Source organism: Anopheles moucheti, chromosome 3, assembly GCF_943734755.1.
Source record: "Anopheles moucheti chromosome 3, idAnoMoucSN_F20_07, whole genome shotgun sequence".
NCBI classification, from domain to species: Eukaryota; Metazoa; Arthropoda; class Insecta; order Diptera; family Culicidae; genus Anopheles; species Anopheles moucheti.
The window spans coordinates 48103444-48123767 of record NC_069141.1 but is presented as its reverse complement, the minus strand read 5'-3'; the positions used below and the strand labels follow the sequence as shown (position 1 = coordinate 48123767).

Sequence of the window (20324 nt, the reverse complement as noted above, 5' to 3'; positions counted from 1 at the left end):
TCCATGTCGGTTGAGTCACAGACCTGTTGTAGAGTGGCTGAGAAACCGTACCGTTTTGGAAGCGTTCCAGCAAGCGGCCAGCGACAAGTGTGTCTGCAAATGTTTTGGCATAGTGTGTGCAGAGTGCTTGTATGCATAAAATGTGGGTGAATTGTAGCCATAGGCGATGCGACGAAATCTTCCCGACTAGCGTCAGCGATCTCGACCATTAGTAGGAAGAACAGTCCACTGCTCATATCCGTCGTAATTCAACATCCAATCTGACTACCGCACCAAAGGTCGGGCATGACCTGCACGCCATATGTATGCCGGATCACCCACAAAAATCGCTGCCTACAAGGAATGCACTGCATTTTTCCCCGCTGCCTATCTGACCGATGCACGCCGATCTGAACAAATGTTGTACAAAAACGTAAATCCGGATTGTACGCGATGGCATGAAAATGAATAACTCAGCTAGCAAAATCGTGACACAGTGCTTTGCACAAGGGCTGTGCGGTTACTCTTTTGCCGGTTAAGACCTCGCGAAAGCCCCAAGGGATGAGAGTGAATTAGAATATGCAAAATATGGACCCGACTAAAGCTTTCTCCACTGCGAGTTATTTCTTCTTTTCTCTCTCTTTCTCTCTTGGGAGAAACGGGAAATGGTTTCGTGCCATCCCGCTCTCGTTCGCCGTAATTAGAGATGGTACAGGCATTTGTTCCGGGAGCAGCAGCATAAACTATAGCGAACCCGGAACACAAAAGTACGAAGCAAAAACCATCACGTAAGAACTTCTACAACTTGCGGCTCTGCAAGGATAAATCATACCGGTTCCTGCAGTCGGGCGCCGTTGTACATTATTTCGTGCTTGTTAGTGCAGAAGGTACATAGTGCCAGGCTAGGCAAGTAGGCTTTTGTGGGTTGCCTTTGGCAACAGGAAAAAAGCGCTTTCGAATAGGTGAACATGCACTCGGTTTGGTATGGGACGAGAGCGCAAACGTTGAAGGTTATATCGATAGTTACGATCATATGCATGTGAACAGGATGATGCATATGCACTTACATATTCTGGGCTGGGAATCGTTTCCAAACTGATCTCCACACGCAGCGTTGCATACGCGAATCCAAACAACACGAAGCATAACATTTTTTTTATTGCATGAATATGTTGTTAAGTTTTTTATTCACAATTCCTTTTTTTGTACATCTTACCACGATTCAAAAGCTAATCAAACATTGGTTACAGAGAAGTTGAAAAGGAAATGGAAAATCAGGCACTCAAATCCACATACTATTCGGAAAAATTTCATCTTCGATCATTGTTGGATTAATTTGAAGTTTGCTCTTTTGTGAGTAGTGTAAATGACAAAACGCCTCAAAAAGGCAACAGTACAAGATGTATCATTGGTGGTTGTACGAATCTGATAACAATTGAATACGTGTAAACTTCGATGGTTGTCGACGTACTTAGAGATGTAGCTTGGTATCTTGGAGCCCTTTACAACGAACTAATTGAGATAATTCCATTCATATACAATTTATTTTCTATGGAAATGAAGCAAACTTTTCTTATCTCTGAAAATCCCTTGCACCTGGAGGATAAATCTTCCATTAGTTTAACGAGTTTCATAGCAAATTACTGCACAGTCCAAATATTTTTATTTTGTCCTTTTGGGAGTTCGTCGGAATATCGTTGTTTTCCGCGTAGAGCATTACATCATTAACAGCTTCACGCACATCATCCAGTACTGTTATTAGTAAATTCTGATAGTACTAGATTAGATTTTATATTTTTACCACTGTGAGGAAATGTCTCTGAAACGTTAGACTGCTGACTACTACCTGTTCCAAAGTTGCAACATGAAACTTAAGTTTATTATGAGGATCCTAGATCCAAAGATTCTTTCTTTATTAAATTAAATGCTATTGAGAATCTAGTCGAGATGAAGCCCAGATCGATACAATAGTTTTCCTTAGAGCGCTTACAACCTGCTGCTTGAATCTTGAGAAACTACCCTATTTAAGAGGACGAATGCAATATTTTTCCCCTACATCGTCTGTTTTTCATGTCTGTTATTAGCGGAAGAAGGGCTGGGACGTTAGTCTTACCAGCTTTATTTAATATCTTGTATTTTAATAGAGTTATGAAGGAGTTCATCCGGGTTGGTTTAAATGGAAGCTTTATTGTGTCAAATTGGTAATACATTGAATGATCAAAGTATTTTCCGTTGATAAATACTACTTTTTCCCATCTTTTTTGCCAATGTACGGATACCATCCCAATAGACGACCGCTATCTATACATCAATCGTCGTGAATAGTGATGGTAATCATAAGATACCATTTCTTGACTGTACAGCGTATGGGAAAGGACTTCGTATGAGAAGTTCAATGAATATTCGACCTGGCAAACAAAATTGCCACTTTTCCACCGTGCGAACCATTGCTAACACATTTGTTCAGCCAGAGCATTATCACCGTAAACTACCACTAAAACGTGATGTCTTTATGTAGCCATTAAGTTCATACCAAAGTAATAAAGCAAAACTCTCGGCAAAAACACTTTATTCGATGTAAATGTTGTCATTCTAGGGGTTCTTAGAAACTATGTTGTTTACAATCCAGCAAAATGACAGCTGGTGGAAGAGACACCCTGTTGATGATACTTGAAAATGAAAGCGTTGCCAGAATGCTAAAAAGTAGAATAAATTAGTAGCGACGTCTATACAAAAACCGCACGATTTCATTTTAGTAACATGGTTGAGAGGTAGTTATTTTTCCGGTAATCGGTATAGCGGCACTGTGCATAAATGAAAACCATTCGCCCAGATCGAACTCAATTTCCTGAAAGTATGGTGAATGTTATTAAATTAACTAACGCTCCAAATCTAGGTGAAACGAAAAAAAAATGATTACAATTATTACGATAACCAAATTCACTGCATTGTAACGGTGTCTGCATTGCTATGCAATAATTAATCTTGGCATTTGACTCAAGCCAACACCGTAATTCTGACCCCATTTAACAAGGCACAAGGAATGCATTCATCACAGAAAATACAATCCATCTCAGCAAACTGAGTGTGTGTGTGTGTTCTTTTCCTCCCTCACTCCCACTCTTGCTATGTCCACATTTACATAATTATCATTCACGCATTCTCGAAGTTTACATTCACGGCACGAAATGCCAATTAAAAGGCATCGCATTGCATCGCCTCACTAGAATTGTGTTGATTTCTGCTAATTAATGCTATCCGGTAACATCACCAAAAAAGTACCGTTTGATAATGATAATTGTGTCAATTGTGAAAACTCTAACGTACAACTCAAACATGCTTTCTCGTTTTATTATTTTTGTTTGTAATTTTCGCACAGCGAGGAAGCATGTTGTTTTTTTTCGATTTGGTTTGTCCGATGGTGTTTCGTAACCGGCATGAATATTGTAAACTTTGACACAAATCACTTTGATTTTTATTTTTATTTAATTCCATTATGACTGCCGAGGGCCGTATGATCGACATTATTTGCCGAAATTGAATGGCTGTGGACATTTCCTCCCAGTTATGAGCCTTTTCCGGGGTTTGCTCGGTTGTTTTATAAACTAACTTATAACCAACGATTGCAGTGGCGGATGGTGATGTGGGCTGGGCTATTGATCTTGTTGTTGGGTGGTGTGACTGGGTCAAGCATAATGGTGGCAGTGGTGGGCTCATTTAAGGTTGAGTTAACTGATAACTTGTGAGAAAAATTGAGTTTCCTTTGTGTGGCATTCATTTTTTCTATTCCAAACACATAAATTATTTTTATGAAAACTTTTCTCTATTGTGCAACGAGTGTCTTTATCATGCAGTGTGGATAAAAGATAGCTTCGATATCCTCTACATTCTTATGCAAATGAAATTATTTTTTTTCACTCACACATCACTCGCACATGCACATGCTTGCGGCATGCAATTAATAACCTACTCACATTCCGGTTGCAAAAGGAATGATACATAAATTATCACAAAGATAGCAACCGGCTTTCACTCGGATACGCTCCACTTCAGACGAATGCAATAATAGCGACACATATCAGCTGGCATGAGAAATGGATACAAAATTATCCTGACAGGGATTTTGCTGCCAGCTTCCGGTGTAGATGCAACTGTAAATGATTCAGAAATCTCAGCTTAGTCGTTATCTATCATTTTACAAATTCTTCCCGACGTCTTGCGGCATTTTGGAGGACTGGGGAAACCGGTTCGGCCAAGCGGCACGCAAACGCCTGCCTGCAAGTGTACTATCATTAATCATAATTATTACATGCATTTACGGTTTAGTTATTTCCCTTTTTTATCTCTCCATCGTCTTTTCTCGTTCTCGGTGTAAAATGGACGCTTCCGATTTCACTGCACAATGATGCCGTGTGAATGCATCGGTGTGACGAATTCGCTCGAATGCTTGGATCATCGGTCACCTTTGGTTTGGGGGGCTGGCTGGCGGCGGCGGCATATCCGACCATCAGCGACCCGGCGGCCATCTTTCTGTCGTTTGCTGCAATCGTGAAAAAGCGCGACAAACCCGTCGCTACCAGCTGACAGTGATCGATATACTGGCGGACTACATCCGGTTCCGGTGCGAATCGGTGGCACGGTTCCATCCGCCCATCCGACCTGGAGCACTGTTGAGGGAATGTAACCGAATCGTTGGCAGTATGTTCGTAATCTTCGACGGTAGCATGGAGCTAATGACGCTGACCCTGCTTCGGATCGTACCGGACCGGGCAACACACACACTGCTGCTGTACCCTGTGTTTGAGCACATTCTTACCAGCGCTACGTACCACAGCGACTACGACACCATACCTGGTTACGTCCGGATGCTGCTTTGCTTCAAACGCTGGAAGTCACTGGTAAGCGGACGGGCAGAAAAAGCTACCATCGATACACACGCCATCCAGCTGCTCCCCGGGCGCTGTCCAACGGTTCAGCACGCTTCCGATCTGTCCTTCCTGAGATTACTTCCACCCGTACCATCCGGTCAGCGAGTCGCCGAAACGCGGTATGTTCCCGGGATGCGCTCTGCAGCACTCACGGCACAGCCTCTGTCAGATCAATCAACTTCTGTACACCTTGTTCCGTTCGTTGCAGCTACCTGCTGGTTACCGATCTGTTCAGTCTGGAGCACTGCATTGCCCAGTACCTCCGACATTATCGCCGAACTGTTGGCGGCCCGTCAGTGGACGAATCGGTCCCGAAGCGACGCGACAACAACTCCATCCGTCAACGGCGTCTGGTGAGTGTGTTGCGCGTATGTGTGATGTTGTTGATTGTGTTTCCACCATTCCAGCGATGGACACTGGCAAAACCCGATGACATCATCAATCGATAAGTTAATCCCCCAATCAGTTTGGTTCGCGGAATGACATCTGCTCATGGTGATGAGCGAGAACCCAGGCCCCAGACGTTCACTTTTGTAACGCACAAACGCGCCAATCGTAGCGTACCTGTCACTTTAGATTCCCGGTCGGGAACGGATACAGCTGGGAACAATCACCTGACCGTACGTACTGAGTACGAGGCGATAAGCCGTAGCAACTCTGTGAACACGATCTGTCACATTTGATCGGTGAATCTTCGCAACGCGTGTGTTTACTCGCTTCCTTTGCTGACAGCCCATTCGAGGCGCTAGAGCACTCCAGATTGCGAGGTCCCTTCCATCATGGGCAGTTAGGAGATGATCTGTTCGATGTATCGCGCAGTGTGAAATTGGATAGTTTTCCATCAGCATAAAACATGGCAACTTCAAAAAGCTTGATACGTCATCTACCTATCTGGTCGATATGGTGGTGCAGTGTGGAAACTTAGTAGTAAACCTCCCTTGTTGGAATTGTATTACAGTTCACTACGACTATCAGTACACCCGTATCAACCACTATCAGTATAAGCTAATATATAGGCGATTGTTGCTTGTAATTTATGCGCACACAAAACGTGTTCGGTGCTATATTTATCGCTTGACGTGTTTGCAGTTTTCTCGTGAAAGATGTTTTTATTTTTCTGAACTTATACATATCGCAATGCATTTTATCTGTTACCAAATGCAAAACACACACACAACGCGGGTAGCGTAGCACATGCATCAAGTAAACGGTAAACGAACGATCTGCGAAACCATAAATAATCTCCTCCCTGTGGTACTGGTACTCCTGTTCCCGGTCCGGTTGTTTCTGCCACTGTTGCCAAAAAAAAGGAAATGGAAATGTTAACGAAACTAAATTTCGTCCCAAACAATGTGTTCAATGTACGGTAAAAGAGTAGACCGGCTGGAAGTGATGCTGGTGCTTACAACTCTATTCTATCAACCTTCGACTAGCTCTATCACTGCCAAATAGACACTAAACTAGCCAGTACATCACAAAAAGATATATGAATATGAGTGTAAAATAGAGTTTCCATCATTGGTGTGTCGTTAAGCAGTTACATCTTTGAATAATATTACAATCCGAATGGTTTATTACATCTCTCGCGACGCTTTCTTTATTTCCAAAGTGTTATACAACATATATTTTCTCAATGCATATCAACATTATACACAAAAGAATAACCCTATCAAATTAAAATACAATTCAATTTTATTACAGCACCTGACCGCTCTTTGATGTTACTGTACAAACAAGTAACGAACGGAATGATCTATACTGCGCTATATGGCCATGCTCGAGCATTATTGTTTGTTTGTCCGCGACAATGTAGTTTCGTTTTAATTAACTTTTGATTCTATTCCACCACCGCTGCAGGGCTTAGCCAATTTAATACCGCGTGACAATTCGCTAATACGTCACATTCAATCTGCATTCATTCGCAGTCGTTCCCCACACTGCAACTAAGCCTTTTTTTGTCCAAAACGGATTTGTTTTTCGTTGTCCTTTAAACGGAAATTATTTCTCCATCAGTCATGCATCAAACGGGATTATTCTTAGCCGCCAGAAATCGAATGGATATTTATTGAATAAAATTTCATCTACCTGTGTTCACTAATGGAAAGATCGGGTTTTATGAGATGAGTGGATACCTTCTGCTGATTTTGGTTGCCGTGTTGGTTTTGTCGCCCGTTATAACTAACACAAGTTCAAAGTCTTTTACGGCTACAAATATAGCTACCATCCCCAAACGAACTAGTCGTCCATTAGCCGAAAGCTCTTCATTAAAAATGTATACCAACGTAATCAACCCGCATGACCGATAAAGCGACTATTCCGGAATGGTTTCGTTGGTTTACTATTTCATTAAACAACGATTTTCCATTCGAATACGAACGTCAATCTGACCCGTTGGGATGATAGCCATTGACATAAACACTCTTCTTCCTTTTGAATATTCCGACCTGCGGCTAGCGTGAGGCCAAATTAATTTCAATCAGCTGCACGGTTCGCTGATGTTTGTAATATATTGCAATTAAGTATTTTATTAATTATTTTTGTCAAGTACCGTTTCCAAGTATGTACAGCGTGATGATCCAATGCATGGGGACGAAATCGACCCAAACGAAACCACCGACTCGTGCACCGACCGACGGGTCAGCAATTATCATGCACTAGTTTTATCGATGAAATAACTGAGGTTGATGATTTTGCAGTGTTAACATTTGGTTGTGTACCATGCGAAAACGAACCCATTTCTCGGTTGATTGCTGATTGATGCCATTAGGCTAATCTTCTGCCTAATGAATGTAACCGCCATAACATTGGATCATGCATCTCGCACCGCGTTCGCCGAAGGGGGGATGGTGGCCAGGGTGTATTTGTGCAAACGGAACTAATTTCCGGACGACACGTGTCCGGCAGAGTATCGTTTAGCCAGCCTGCCAGAACGATACAATTCCATTGATTGCAATGTGTTTAGAATACAATCACTGTCCGGGCACATAGATGAGTGTTTCTAGAATCGTTTTCAACTGTCACCCAATGGATCGTCAAATAATATACCTCGCCAAATGGATTCTCTGTGCGCATTGGTCGCAAACGATACAAGGCGTTTAGCGTCTGGCGAACGAGTGTCTACCGAATTGGACGATTTATTGTCCCCAAACACACAGTTGGTACCTCCTTTCGTTTCCCTTCCCGAACCGAAACATGCAAATCCGCTTCAATCAACTAGTTGAGTGTCGAGTGTACTTCATCAATCAAACCAGGTGTGGACACGACCACACCCATATCCCATATTCTACAATCAACTCTGTTGCGACACTGGTTGCGATTACGACGCTAGCTATACGTAAGTAATTAGTTTATTGAAATTCTGATGACTCGTGTGCCACGTGCGGTTTTGTGCGCAATTATGTCCATCGATAATTTGTACAATTTTCATGCGTGATTGATTTGCCAATTTAAAGCAGTTTCTTTCGAGTGGTTTGAGTGGCATTTTAATGATTTCTTTGCTCGCAGCTACAAAGAAATTTAATTAAACCACCTTGTCATGTCATTGCTTTTGAAGAATTACGAACATTCATTGGTAGACCTTATAAGCCTTGAAAGGTTTAAAAATTGTGTTTTATACATTAATTCCCGTAAGCAAATATTTAATATTGCTAGCGCTTGCATTAACCCGTAAAAAGTCTGCAAAACCTTAATTGTACATAGTACTGTCTCTCTTCCACGTCTGGTTCTTTCAAACTACATCCCAACTCTTGCAAAATATCCTTTTTCACAACCCAGATTAAACTGATCGTAGTAGGAACTGGACCGTGCGATGGGTGGAAAATCAATTAGCGAAGTTTACATTAACTCAAATCGTTGCAGGACAACTTTGCTGACCCAAGCAAACATACCTTGCAAGCAGGATGGACACACATTCCAAAACGTGCCATCCACCGCAGAACATTATTATCGGTTACCGGTGACCGAAGGATCACACACATTTCCACAAATTCCGTCACGGATCATTAAAATCATTGCAGCTTCGGGTATTTTAGTAGAGGAAAAAAAAAGTTCCTTCCAGTGGAGGTTTAGAAATACGATTCTTCGATCAACCACAAAACGATTTCCAACTATTCCGTCACTTTTTTCTGATCGTTTTTTTATGGTTACAAATTCTTTTAGATTCCTTTTTTTTTAATTGGATGATTCCATACCTATCTGGCAGTGCGGTCGAAAAAGTAAATAAACAACGACCAGCACAAAATAGGAGGCAAGAAAAAAAAACAGAATTGCCAATAACCATCTGATCGTTTAGCTCATGTTTTTGATGTTTCAATTAATTGCTTCGTTTGGACGTTTCTTTCTGCTTCTATTTCTTCAAAACCTCCATTCCCCCTCTCCATTCTGGGTTGATTATTCTTCGGCATGTGGCACCAATCAACTATCATTCGTACCTTTCCATGATGATGTTGTTCATCCGGTTCTCGGAAATGCTCGACCCTGACGCCTTCCAATGCCGGATGTGTAAAATCTGGATGTGCGATTCCGGCCTGTTCGCACCCGCATACTCGCCTTTCCGGGACCTCCAAATCCCCTGTCCAGCCGCAATCTCACCCACACGCACATATCATTGGGAAAATTAATAAAAAGCAGCACTCGATGGAAATCAGAAGCAATTACATCAACGTACCGCTGCTGGCGGAGCTGATCGAACGGAAGAGTCAGCTTTGGGCTCGCGCCTTTCCGACACCGTCGGACATGATATCCCACCCAGATTCCCGGTTCCCCATCCCGAACCACTGCCTCCAGCAGGAAGTGCATTCCATCATCGAGAGCTTACGATTGATATTTCGCAACCGGGCCGAATTCATCGAGCTGACGCTGCTGCGCGTGAAACCCTACCCAGCCTCCATCAACCTGCTCGGTCCGGTCTTCGAAGCCTTTCTTGGCACGACAGCAGCAACACCGTGCAGTGCAACACCAATCACCCCTACCGGGCTGACCATTTATCGATCAAACGATGTGGAAACGTACGGTCGGTTGATGCTTTGCTACGCCAAGTGGAAGTCACTGTTCTGGACGATGGCGGAAATGAACGACCCCAACGAATGGGCCGGCATCGACGCCGTTGCACTTACGCAATTGCCGTACGATTTTCCCCGTGCCATTTGCCCGAGGGATGCACTGCTCAGACGCATCTTTCCGATCGTCGCGATGCAATGCCGCATCGACAGTGCGACAGGTGTGGCGCCAACGGGTGGGAAACGAAACAATGCGACGACCCGGTAAGTAATCATCCCGCTGCTCATTTCAGCACCACCCTTCAGCACCGCCTTCTTATCACGCAACGGAAACGACGGGAAACCCGTGAAATTCCGGAACGGATTTGAAACAGACGATTGGGACTGGCTAATGAAGAAAGATTGTCATGTGTCGGGTTTTCGCTGAAAGAGAACGAGAACACTGTGCATTCCGATTTTCCAAACAGGAGCCGAACATTGCACAATCGAAGCGCAAGTCTCCTTTTTGCGCTTGAATTGGAAAGTTGGGCGGGAAATGAGTTTTTCTATCGAGGAATTGGTGGAAAGTGTTGAGCAGCGAAAGAAATGGCTAAAAGAAATTGGATTGATTTTTTTAAACCAAATTTTTTCGTCTGAACCGCTTACCATTTCGCTTGGTTGCACTTTTTGCGCATGGGTTACAAATTTATCATAAGACAAAACCTAGGAAATACAATAAAACCAAGAATCGATACGTTTCAATTTCGAGCGTCGTTTGATATGTTTGAACTTTTCCGTTGACAGTGGAAAATTCAATTTAATAAAGTGTACAAAACTTGAACGGTTCCGCTTTTGTGAGATTTAGTTTCAAATCATGTTTCACAGCGCTTGTTTGCTAATGGATTGAACATGTGTTCATGTGAACTTAAAAGCACTTACCAATACAACCTGATCGTTCTTCATGAATTTAAAAAAAAAGTCTTAAAAGCACTTGCCACAGTTGAAATTTAAACATTCCACAGCATTGACAATCGATGCATTACCTGATCGTTAGTACTTTTCACACAACTCTGCTTATGCTCACATGTACCAATGTACATCCCTTTACCCGACAGTACTCTTCTTCGAACACTTCCCAAACGACCCGATCTGCAGGAGTTATGCTTGAAATTTACACAGGCCTACCGCTGTGGCTCGGATGCAACTCCACCCGCGATGCAAAACCTACAGGACCAGCAGGAAGCCCATCCCCAAACGGTAAGTGTACTCTGGCGGCTCACACCCCTGGTTAGGTTCCAAAAATCTTCCCAAATAGTTCCGTCGAGTACTGCATGGAATAAGTTTGTAATTCCCTACACCCCGTAAACTCTATTTACATCGAATGGCGTACGTCGAAGAATGTAATTAGAAGCTAGCCTCACCGCCTAAAGTTGGGTGCGTTAAGGTTGTTGCATTCTACTACTGAGTTGGTGTACGGGTGAAATTGTGTTCACATTAGCTTTCGGGCAGGTATGCGCGAGTACTCAATAGACGGAATCGAACCTTTCAAACTCGACCGGATCAAGTGATGTCCCCTCGGGACAATATCGGGTGTACAAAAGTATTTCTCTGCTATTCCCCGACAGGTGAGGATAGTTGCACGGTACTTGAATGTAACAGTACCCTGCGACTGCCTTTGTTGCTATCCACTCTACGTAGTGAATGATGCACTGGAACGCAGTAGGCCGTCGCATGTAGCCACATGCAGTAGACATTTTCCAGCCCGTAATAGAGTGGGAGCACGTGTTATATGATGCAACCATGTTGGCATGATAAATCCCATTTTGTTCACAGAAACGAGTTATTTGCCTCGAGTGTGAACATGTAACAGATTGGTATCTGCTTATTTACGGTTTCTTTCCACGGAATAGTTTAAACCACGTATTAGAACAATTTGATTACATTTACCGAAACAGCAGTAATTTGAATTTCGATTGTTCATTAAGCAGTTCGTAGAAGCAGGATGGATCAGTAAATTTTCATGTACCACTAATGAGTACCCGGACAGTATGCAGTAAGCATTCCTAATATCGTTTCCAATCCAACCAGCTGTATCAATCGAACAAATAGATGTATATTGTATTTATCATCAGGATAAATGAAAAAGGGGACATTTTTTCATGCCTGGTTCAACAACTGTAATGCTGATTGCATATTGTCGAAATCCATTTATTGATACATTTACTTATTATATTTATAACAAAAGAATTCCCCATTTAAATCGAAAAAAAAACAGTTTCTTAAAATGGTCAATAAGCAGAAAGCTCAAATTTACATTAATAACAGCTGCGTAACTACATTAGATAGTTGTTATATTTATTATTAGCCTTTGAACCTTTAACCATTTATCATGACAATCAAAAATCAATTCTTAAATGATGAATTTTTTATTCAACAGACAATATTAAGAACCGCTGTTAGAAGAACATTGTTGGATTTCTAGGGTTTAGCTAAATTGTAAATATGTCAAGTACTTGTTTTGTTTATATCTGTTCGCACTTGACAACTCTAGGAGCTATGTAAACAGGACGCAACATGTTAGGCATATGAACTATGGTAGAATTAAGTTGCATGAACGCATGAAATGTAAAATGAACTTAAGGGACAATTGAATAAACAGTAGCAAAGGGAAAGCCAAACGAGTAACATCACTTAATACATTATCACAAATTAGAACCACTTTCGCCGCTAGTGCAAAATTATACAAACTTCTTTTTCACTTATGCGTGCTCCAAGACTATTTTCTAAGACTATTTTCTAAACGGACAATTACTAGTACGGAAAGATTAAATACGGGACCTAGGCATCATATAAGACACTGAACTTAATTTTTTAAGCTAATTAACTGCTAATACTACACTGGGATTGATTTTTAAGATAACGAGAGACTTTGACGATCGTACTTGTATAAATATGTATCCTGTATTGTGCCCTAGTCAGGCCTATTTTGGAATATGGGTCTACCATTACATGCCCACATTCCGGGCTATGGAAATAAAAGATCGAATCGATCCAAAAAAGATTTACTCGCTATGCTATTCGAGGCTTACCGTGGCAAGACCGTAACAACTAACCTCCCTACCGGGCTCAACATTTGCTACTAGGATTAGAAACTCTAACGAACAGGCGTAAAAATGTTCAAGCATTATTTGTAGCAGATGTGCTATGTGGCACCATTGATGCCCCCGATATATTAAAAAAAAAATTAGACTAAACCCTACAAGGACTGCAACGCGAAACCGATAGATTATCTATAGAGACTGTAGAAACATGCAATATGGTTCAAATGAGCCAATATTATTGGTGACTTAAAAATTAATAATGTTAATTTGTTAATTTGTTAATTTTATTTATTCAATGAGCCTCATATGGCCCCTTTGAAGCTTGGGTATAAATGTACATTTAACACGTAGTTGGTCGCACAGAACGAATAAAATTCAAGAATAATAAACGCGACAAGTCAGGTTCAAATATTCCGTCTGGTATTCAAAGGACCCTGTCCTGTTAAAATTATGTCTAGTTAAGCCGTATCCTGGTGGACAATGCACTTAATAAACATCAAATATCAGATATAAGTAAAATCATATATCATATAATCATATAAGTATCATATAAGTGAAAGGTTTACGAAAAGAGTTGTGTTGATGTGCACTGTAGGATCATCTAGAGGTTATCTATTATGAGCTACTGTAATCTGGCCTTCCTCTGGTCGGGAATTAACTAGAAAATTCATAATTAACTTCAATTAAATCCAGCATTACAGTGGAGGCAGCAGCAGTCCTACAAATAAAAAATGGAAACGAAAAATGCAACTGAAATATTTTATCTCTCAACGAAAGTTGATTAATGCTATTTAGGCGCGTTCGAATGGAAAATACTCAGACACATTATAGGCTGCGTACGTATTGAAGTTGTACTACGAACTAACTTTCGACTTTCACATAACAACACTGGTTATGCTACGGTGAGCTAGCCATGTTATTACAAGGACACCAGACTGTACAGTTTTTTTATGCTATCCTCATGTTCTAGCAAGGCGTGCAGGTTGTATAAATAGTATAGATATTAATATTAATACTAAATAATTCATTTAATGAATTCTACACCACTAAAAAACGGTTCCAAACTCGATTCTATTTAATATTGCAAAACTCTCCCACCTATAGTATGCGTGCGCTCAACTAATCATAACATGAATTGTATGTTTAATTTAGCTTAGCTAATATTATTAAGATCAGTAACTTGAACATCCTTCCATACTTTCGTAAACAATCACCAATACTCCGTATAGGCGCTGTTATGGTTCCTGCAAAAGGAACCATTTTTGAGTGTCTGCGCACTGTCTTGCAACAAGGACGATGATAATTAGAGTGAACATTGCATTGCACATTGCACTCATCAACCTTGCCACACTCGAGCGTCATCGGCAGACCGGAAGCACCCGTCAATAGCAAAACATTTGTGCACTCGATGCAGATCGACTGTTGACACGACACTTCACTGGTTCGATCCATTGGGGATTCAACTGGTTCTAACATCGTTCTACACCATCACTTTACACGTGCCACCTTCTCGATAAGTGCCCTCGTAAGGATAGTTAAAAACGGAGTACACTTATCGGTCACTATACTAACTTTCCAGCAGGATGGCAAGATGGTAGACAGCACATGCAAAAAGCCAACCGAAACAATGAATGCTCTTAACCGTCCTTTGACGTAGTAGGATCGACCGCATTGAAATGCTTTGACCTTGCGTGCAACGGTTTTACTGTGCAGGGTGATTTTACTGCACGGCTGTACATTCACTGCCCGTTTCATATGGCCCCATTAGACCACGGTTCTACCACACCAGGCCACGTACGGTTGCATCCGTTACTTTGCTACGCGCATAAATATTCATGTGCCCCATAAATGCTTCACTGTCGCGCGAGGTGGACAAAAAAGAAGGAACTTTAAACTTTTTGCCACAGTTGCACTGCTTTTAATGTAATTCTTGTACTTAAGGATTTTATTTGTTTCCGTTTTGTCCGTTATGAACGAAAAAGGTGAAAAGTGTCAGTACAATTTGTTATGCAAAGATGTGCAGCTTCCGGGCCCTGCAGGATGCGTGGTTCGTTCGCTAGAGATGGAAAAGTTTTGCGGAAAATTTATGGCCAACAACACGGGCCACACAGCCACAAATGTTAGCCAAGTGTTTGCAGCCAGTTTGCTTTAGCTGCAATGAGGAAGTTTCGAGAGAAAAACGGAAAATCTAACACGCCTACACTCGGAAGTAAATTGGAAAGATTTTTCTTCTTTCATTGGGCAAATAGTAAATTATGGGACAAATAAAGCAAAGCACCTTAAAGCCCCGCATTTCTCTGTCCCAATATGCAGCAATCTGGAAGAAAGTTACGTAGTATTGAAGATTAGTTACGGATAGGAAATAAATTCGCTGTGGCCAGATTTGCAACGGGAACAAACTGATTACAATCAGCAAAACAAAATCTCGTTTTTGTGGTCGTTGTAAATTTCGTGCCGCACGTAAATGATGTTATTTTATGTCAAGCCATTATGAAAACTTCTTCAAACAAACCACCTGTGTTTGTGTGGCCGTTATAAGCGGGTAATCTTTAGGTATGATAATTTCATCAAAACTGTTAGAACTTGGTCAAAAGCTGTAAATAGAAAACAAGAACTAAAGTTGTTTTTTTCTTATTTTTACTAACTAACCATTAAAACTTTTACATTATTTTTATTTACTACTTATACGACGTAGTTTTCGCCAACTGAAACATTCCTTAACAATATTTTTCTTTCAAGTCTTTCCAAAACCAATAGATTTTGTACGATTGTATTTGAATAGCAAAGTTTTCATCGTACTCAAAATGGCAAATATTTAAAAAAAGAAACAAACACAACCATTTTCTATTCTTGCTGGACTTTCCCACCGTGATTGAAGCAAATTCTTTTTCTACGCGCATTCATTGGATGTTCTCGTATTTTCCTCTCTTTCATCACTTTTTACATCCTTTCAGACAAACTCAACCGCATACAAATCAATGTCCGCTAGTGCGGAACGGTCACATCGTTGGCACTTGAGCGGTGCTGTATCCGGCCAGCCTACCTTACAGCCGCACGAACACACCAAGTGGCGATCGGAAATGAAACCGATTATTATTCCAGACAGCGACGATGCAGACGAAACGTCCACCAGCGATGCCATCTCAATGCTGGTCAAAGAATGCGTCCATAACATTCCGGCTCACGACATGCTCCACCCGGATCCTTCTACGCCCCGGTCCAACGATGTGTTTTGTCCAACGGTAGTTTCCACGGGCAACGATACATGCTCCACATCGGGAATGGATCGACACTCGTCCACTACACCGCCCGATGAGTTCGTTACCGACAGTGCGACAACGTTGGTACCGGTATGGTCACCTTTTGCGGAATGTTTTCTCAATACGCCTCCGGCAACACCACAGCACGAAAACCCTCCGGAAGTGGTCGACGAGGAACAGCGACGTGTTGTGCTCGTCAAAAAGTCGTTCCCGAGTACGAGCTGGGCACGACTGAAAGGAACGATTCGATTGATAGGTCAACGCAAGAAACGAATTTCAGCGGCAGGAATCGGAAAACGTGTTCTGGGGAAGATTTTCGCCCATGGTGGTTGGTGGAACTTTTCCGATATTCTAGCCGTAAAACTTCACACCTCAACCAAGGCCAGCCGAGGCTCATCAATAGTAAACGAGGGCCTGACAGGGAATTGTATATTGGAGGTAAAGGACACGCTTACAAATGACCGACTGAAGCTTTTATCGCCCCAGCCAGCCATACAGACGGTCGATTGCCGGAGTTCGACCGGTAAGGCTGATGGCGATCGTGCAAAAAACGATGCCTTGCTACGCGAACTTATCGATTGTCTCGGTACTGTTGATACAATGCCTTTGGATTCGAAACAGGGTTACGTTGATTTTGCTATTTTGCCCGACAATCCGGGATACGGTACGGAACGCAGCCTAACGGACACCGTGGATGACCAGGCGTCTCCACCGGTGTGCGGAACATGCGTTGATACGTCCCCGCTCTTTGCAGCTGATAGTGATAAATATGTATTGTTGTTCACCGAGCTAGGACCCGTTTCCTGGCCAATTGTATAAAACTTCCATCCCCAACTAGGATAGGACTGATAGGACCGATTAAGTTGCATGGTGCGGTACGCAGCCATTGTTATATTATAAGCAGCTAGGCGTCTCCATCCCCGGAGATTGTTCCTTCCTACTCGGATCGATAGGTGCTTCCCGCCCGTGACCAAAGGGATGGCGACCTTCGATCCACAAAAGCTCATCGACTTTCAAGGGCTGTTTGTGTCAATTTCGTCTTTTCAATGCCCACTGACGTTGGTCAGTGTTGTACAGACGCGCACGGAAAGCTGTGACACATCCGTCGAAGCAATTTAGATAAGAAAATCATACGACCATCGGGCCCCGTAAGCAGGGTGCACGTGGTTGCAACTTGGTAGTGTTAAGTATATCTAATGCGGAACTAATACTCATGTTTAAATGTCCTTTCTTCAATGCCTTTTGATTGTCCTCGATGTTGTCCGATGTGTTTCACCGAGATCTCGTTCTATGCCTAAGTGTGTTTCAGTGTTTGTGAACCAATATACTCCTTTTCTTGACTTGGTGTTTTCTCACTTGAATGGTTGAAAAATAAATTTATTAAAAAAAGAATATCCATTTACTATATCCCTTTAAATACTTAAGAATATAGACTCCCAGAAGTCAGTTCGCATATTCAATGCTAAATCTGCATTGAAATCCCAGTTGTGAGTTCGAAACCATTTCACTTTGTCAAAACTAATAGTATATTTAGCAATTTCCATTCTGTACTACCCCAATTTCTTAGTTTTTGTTATGGTTTAAACATAAATTTTTGCCAAGAAAAAAATCCTTAATCTTAAGCTGCTAAATAGCAAACAAATATGAGGATATATGTACTCTAGTAGACCACCATCATCACCAATCATGCCTTTGAGTCGTCACTTCCTAATCATCAACATCATCAATGCCTATTTTGTGTGTGCACGACACTGACAGCAATGGCAAGCGGTGGCTAAGAGATTTTTCTCCCTGCCTTGCGGGTTATTCGTACTCATGCACACACCGAATAGATGTTGCGCAACGAATTTATCGGTTTCAGCGTGTTTTACGAGTTTCGGTTTCAATGGCACTGTTGCCCACAGACAGCGAAACTGCTAGCTGGAAGCCAAAGCACTGTATCAGTACAATTGAGGGAAGAGAACCGAAGGGAAGGAGTCAGCAGTAGGTCAGCGAAACGAGCGCTGGCCAGGCCGGATCTTTACTTACTTCGACTCAACCACAACACACACATACGCAAAAACACACAATCAACGTAAACAGAGAGAAGCACAGGGAGAACGAAAATGGTGTTAAACGAAAGAGAACTCTTAGACATACTTTCTTAAGCAGGTGAAACTTGCTAGGAGGGAGGTGATCGTAACAAGACTTGATCAAGGGAACAAAAGTTGAGAACAAAACTATGCGGAAACCGGAGTTAAGACACCATTATACAATGTTGGTGTATTTGAGTGGTCTCATATAGCAATAGAAGCAAAAAAATGACAGTTCCTGTGGCCAACATATACCGATTAACGCAAACATACCTAACAGGCTTGCTAGAGCTCATAGAAAACCCCCAGCCCACAGGGCAATCTCGCACGAACAGCTAACTCACCAACCAACTTACTCTGCAATCAACCAATGCTAGCCATCAACAATCGTGCAATAAGGTTAGTTGTATCGTTGTAAAGTCGAAGGAAAAGGAAAAGGAAAAGAAAGGCGCACAGAAAACGTAACGACACTGTACATATACTTTGGAGAGAAGCTATCCTATAGCCCTTCCCGTCTCCTTTCGATGGTTTCACCAATAATAGCCAGAGTATCATTGAGATTGTGCTAGTGTAAGTATATTTGTCCTCTCTGGGCCTGGGAGATTCCCACACGGCAAACAGATTTCCTGTATTTTTGCAATCAATCACTAACCGATGCACTACTATCGCCGCATTCTAACGAACGATAACCAAATAAAGCGTATTTGCGTACATATTCATATTTGAAGATCGATGTAAAATAATTATTCGTGTGTGTGTTTCATTTCTTTAGTTTTTCACAAATAATGGAAGATATGATTTATAAAAGCAAGTGGTGTATGACATTGGCATAGTGTTGCATGTAAATAAAATATAACGGGTTATACAAAATAAAATACCAATTTCAGTATTTAATAATATTATGACGGAAAGAAAGCATAAAAAAATAAATGATTTATCGAAATTAGGTTACAAATACACTATTCCATCAAAATATCCTTTTCATCACAAGTGTAAAATATCCGTTCAAAAGGCAAAAACATAGTCATTCATTTAGAAATGGCTCAAAATGAGGAGCTAGGATATGATTTTCAATAGACCATCTGTTAAAATCGAAATATCAAAAGGGTTTGATTCAAATGTACCATATAACATATTTAATTTTTTATATTTGCTTTGAATTTAGTGCATAAACAAATCATTATGTTTGTCTTTCAAATTAAACTCGGTTAAGCCTAAACCCTATCATCTTAAGTACATTTATTCGTTCGTACATTTCGTACAAACAGATAGAGTAGTTTTACATAATCACTATTTTTAATGAATTTTGATTTAGAGTAGTATTCATACACGTTAGTGAATAACCGAACAGTTTTTTTATAAACCTCGTTTCATATAATCTATATGTATATTCAAGTGTCAGTATATTCTAAAGCGGCACCAAAGCTCACTCTGTCGTAAAGCAAAAACGTAGGTTTATTCTTCAAACATCCGTCCAAGCATGGGAAATGTCACCCACTGCTTCCACATTGCGTTCCTTTCGCTTGAGATGTTCCTTCAATTGATCTTCATTCCATCTGTAAAAGACCGTCCAGCGAAGCCCTTGAAACGGTTGGTTGGATGAATCGACAACCCGGAAACACTTTACGACACACCAAACGAACAGATCTGAAGAGAATGCCGACGCCCACTGGGTGAGAATGTCTCCATGCCGGAAGGGAGCATCAGGGAAAAGAACAGAGACGAAATTAATTTTCAATTTCTTCATACCTTTCGTGCTTATATTCATTACCCCTGGGTATGCATTAGAGATCCACCATCCTTAGATATTTTAGCTGCGTTACGAGCTACACAATGGGAGTGAGAAAGATGTAATAAAAGAAGTGGAAGTAAGTGCAGCACAGATGCAGCAAATGAAAAGAATCAACGGCAAGGGGATAATAAAGCTTTCCGGAAGATTTTTCTTTTACAACGTAATCTTGCGATAGATGGCGCTGGAAAGCTTTCCAAATAAAAAGCTTGTAATATT

The 20324-nt window shown here is 41.5% G+C and overlaps 1 protein-coding gene across 1 annotated transcript in view; it reads left to right on the top strand.

Moving 5' to 3' along the window:
• The window catches only part of LOC128301452 (uncharacterized), a 71753-nt gene extending 52633 nt beyond the window's left edge, over positions 1 to 19120 (top strand). Inside the window, exons 3-7 of the mRNA XM_053037945.1 lie at positions 4491 to 5026; positions 5116 to 5260; positions 9537 to 10168; positions 10999 to 11140; positions 15939 to 19120. Coding sequence (XP_052893905.1) covers positions 4491 to 5026; positions 5116 to 5260; positions 9537 to 10168; positions 10999 to 11140; positions 15939 to 17063 — 2580 coding nt within the window. The 3' untranslated portion in view covers positions 17064 to 19120. The remainder of the gene's footprint in view (positions 1 to 4490; positions 5027 to 5115; positions 5261 to 9536; positions 10169 to 10998; positions 11141 to 15938) is intronic.
• The last annotated feature ends 1204 nt before the right edge of the window (positions 19121 to 20324 follow it).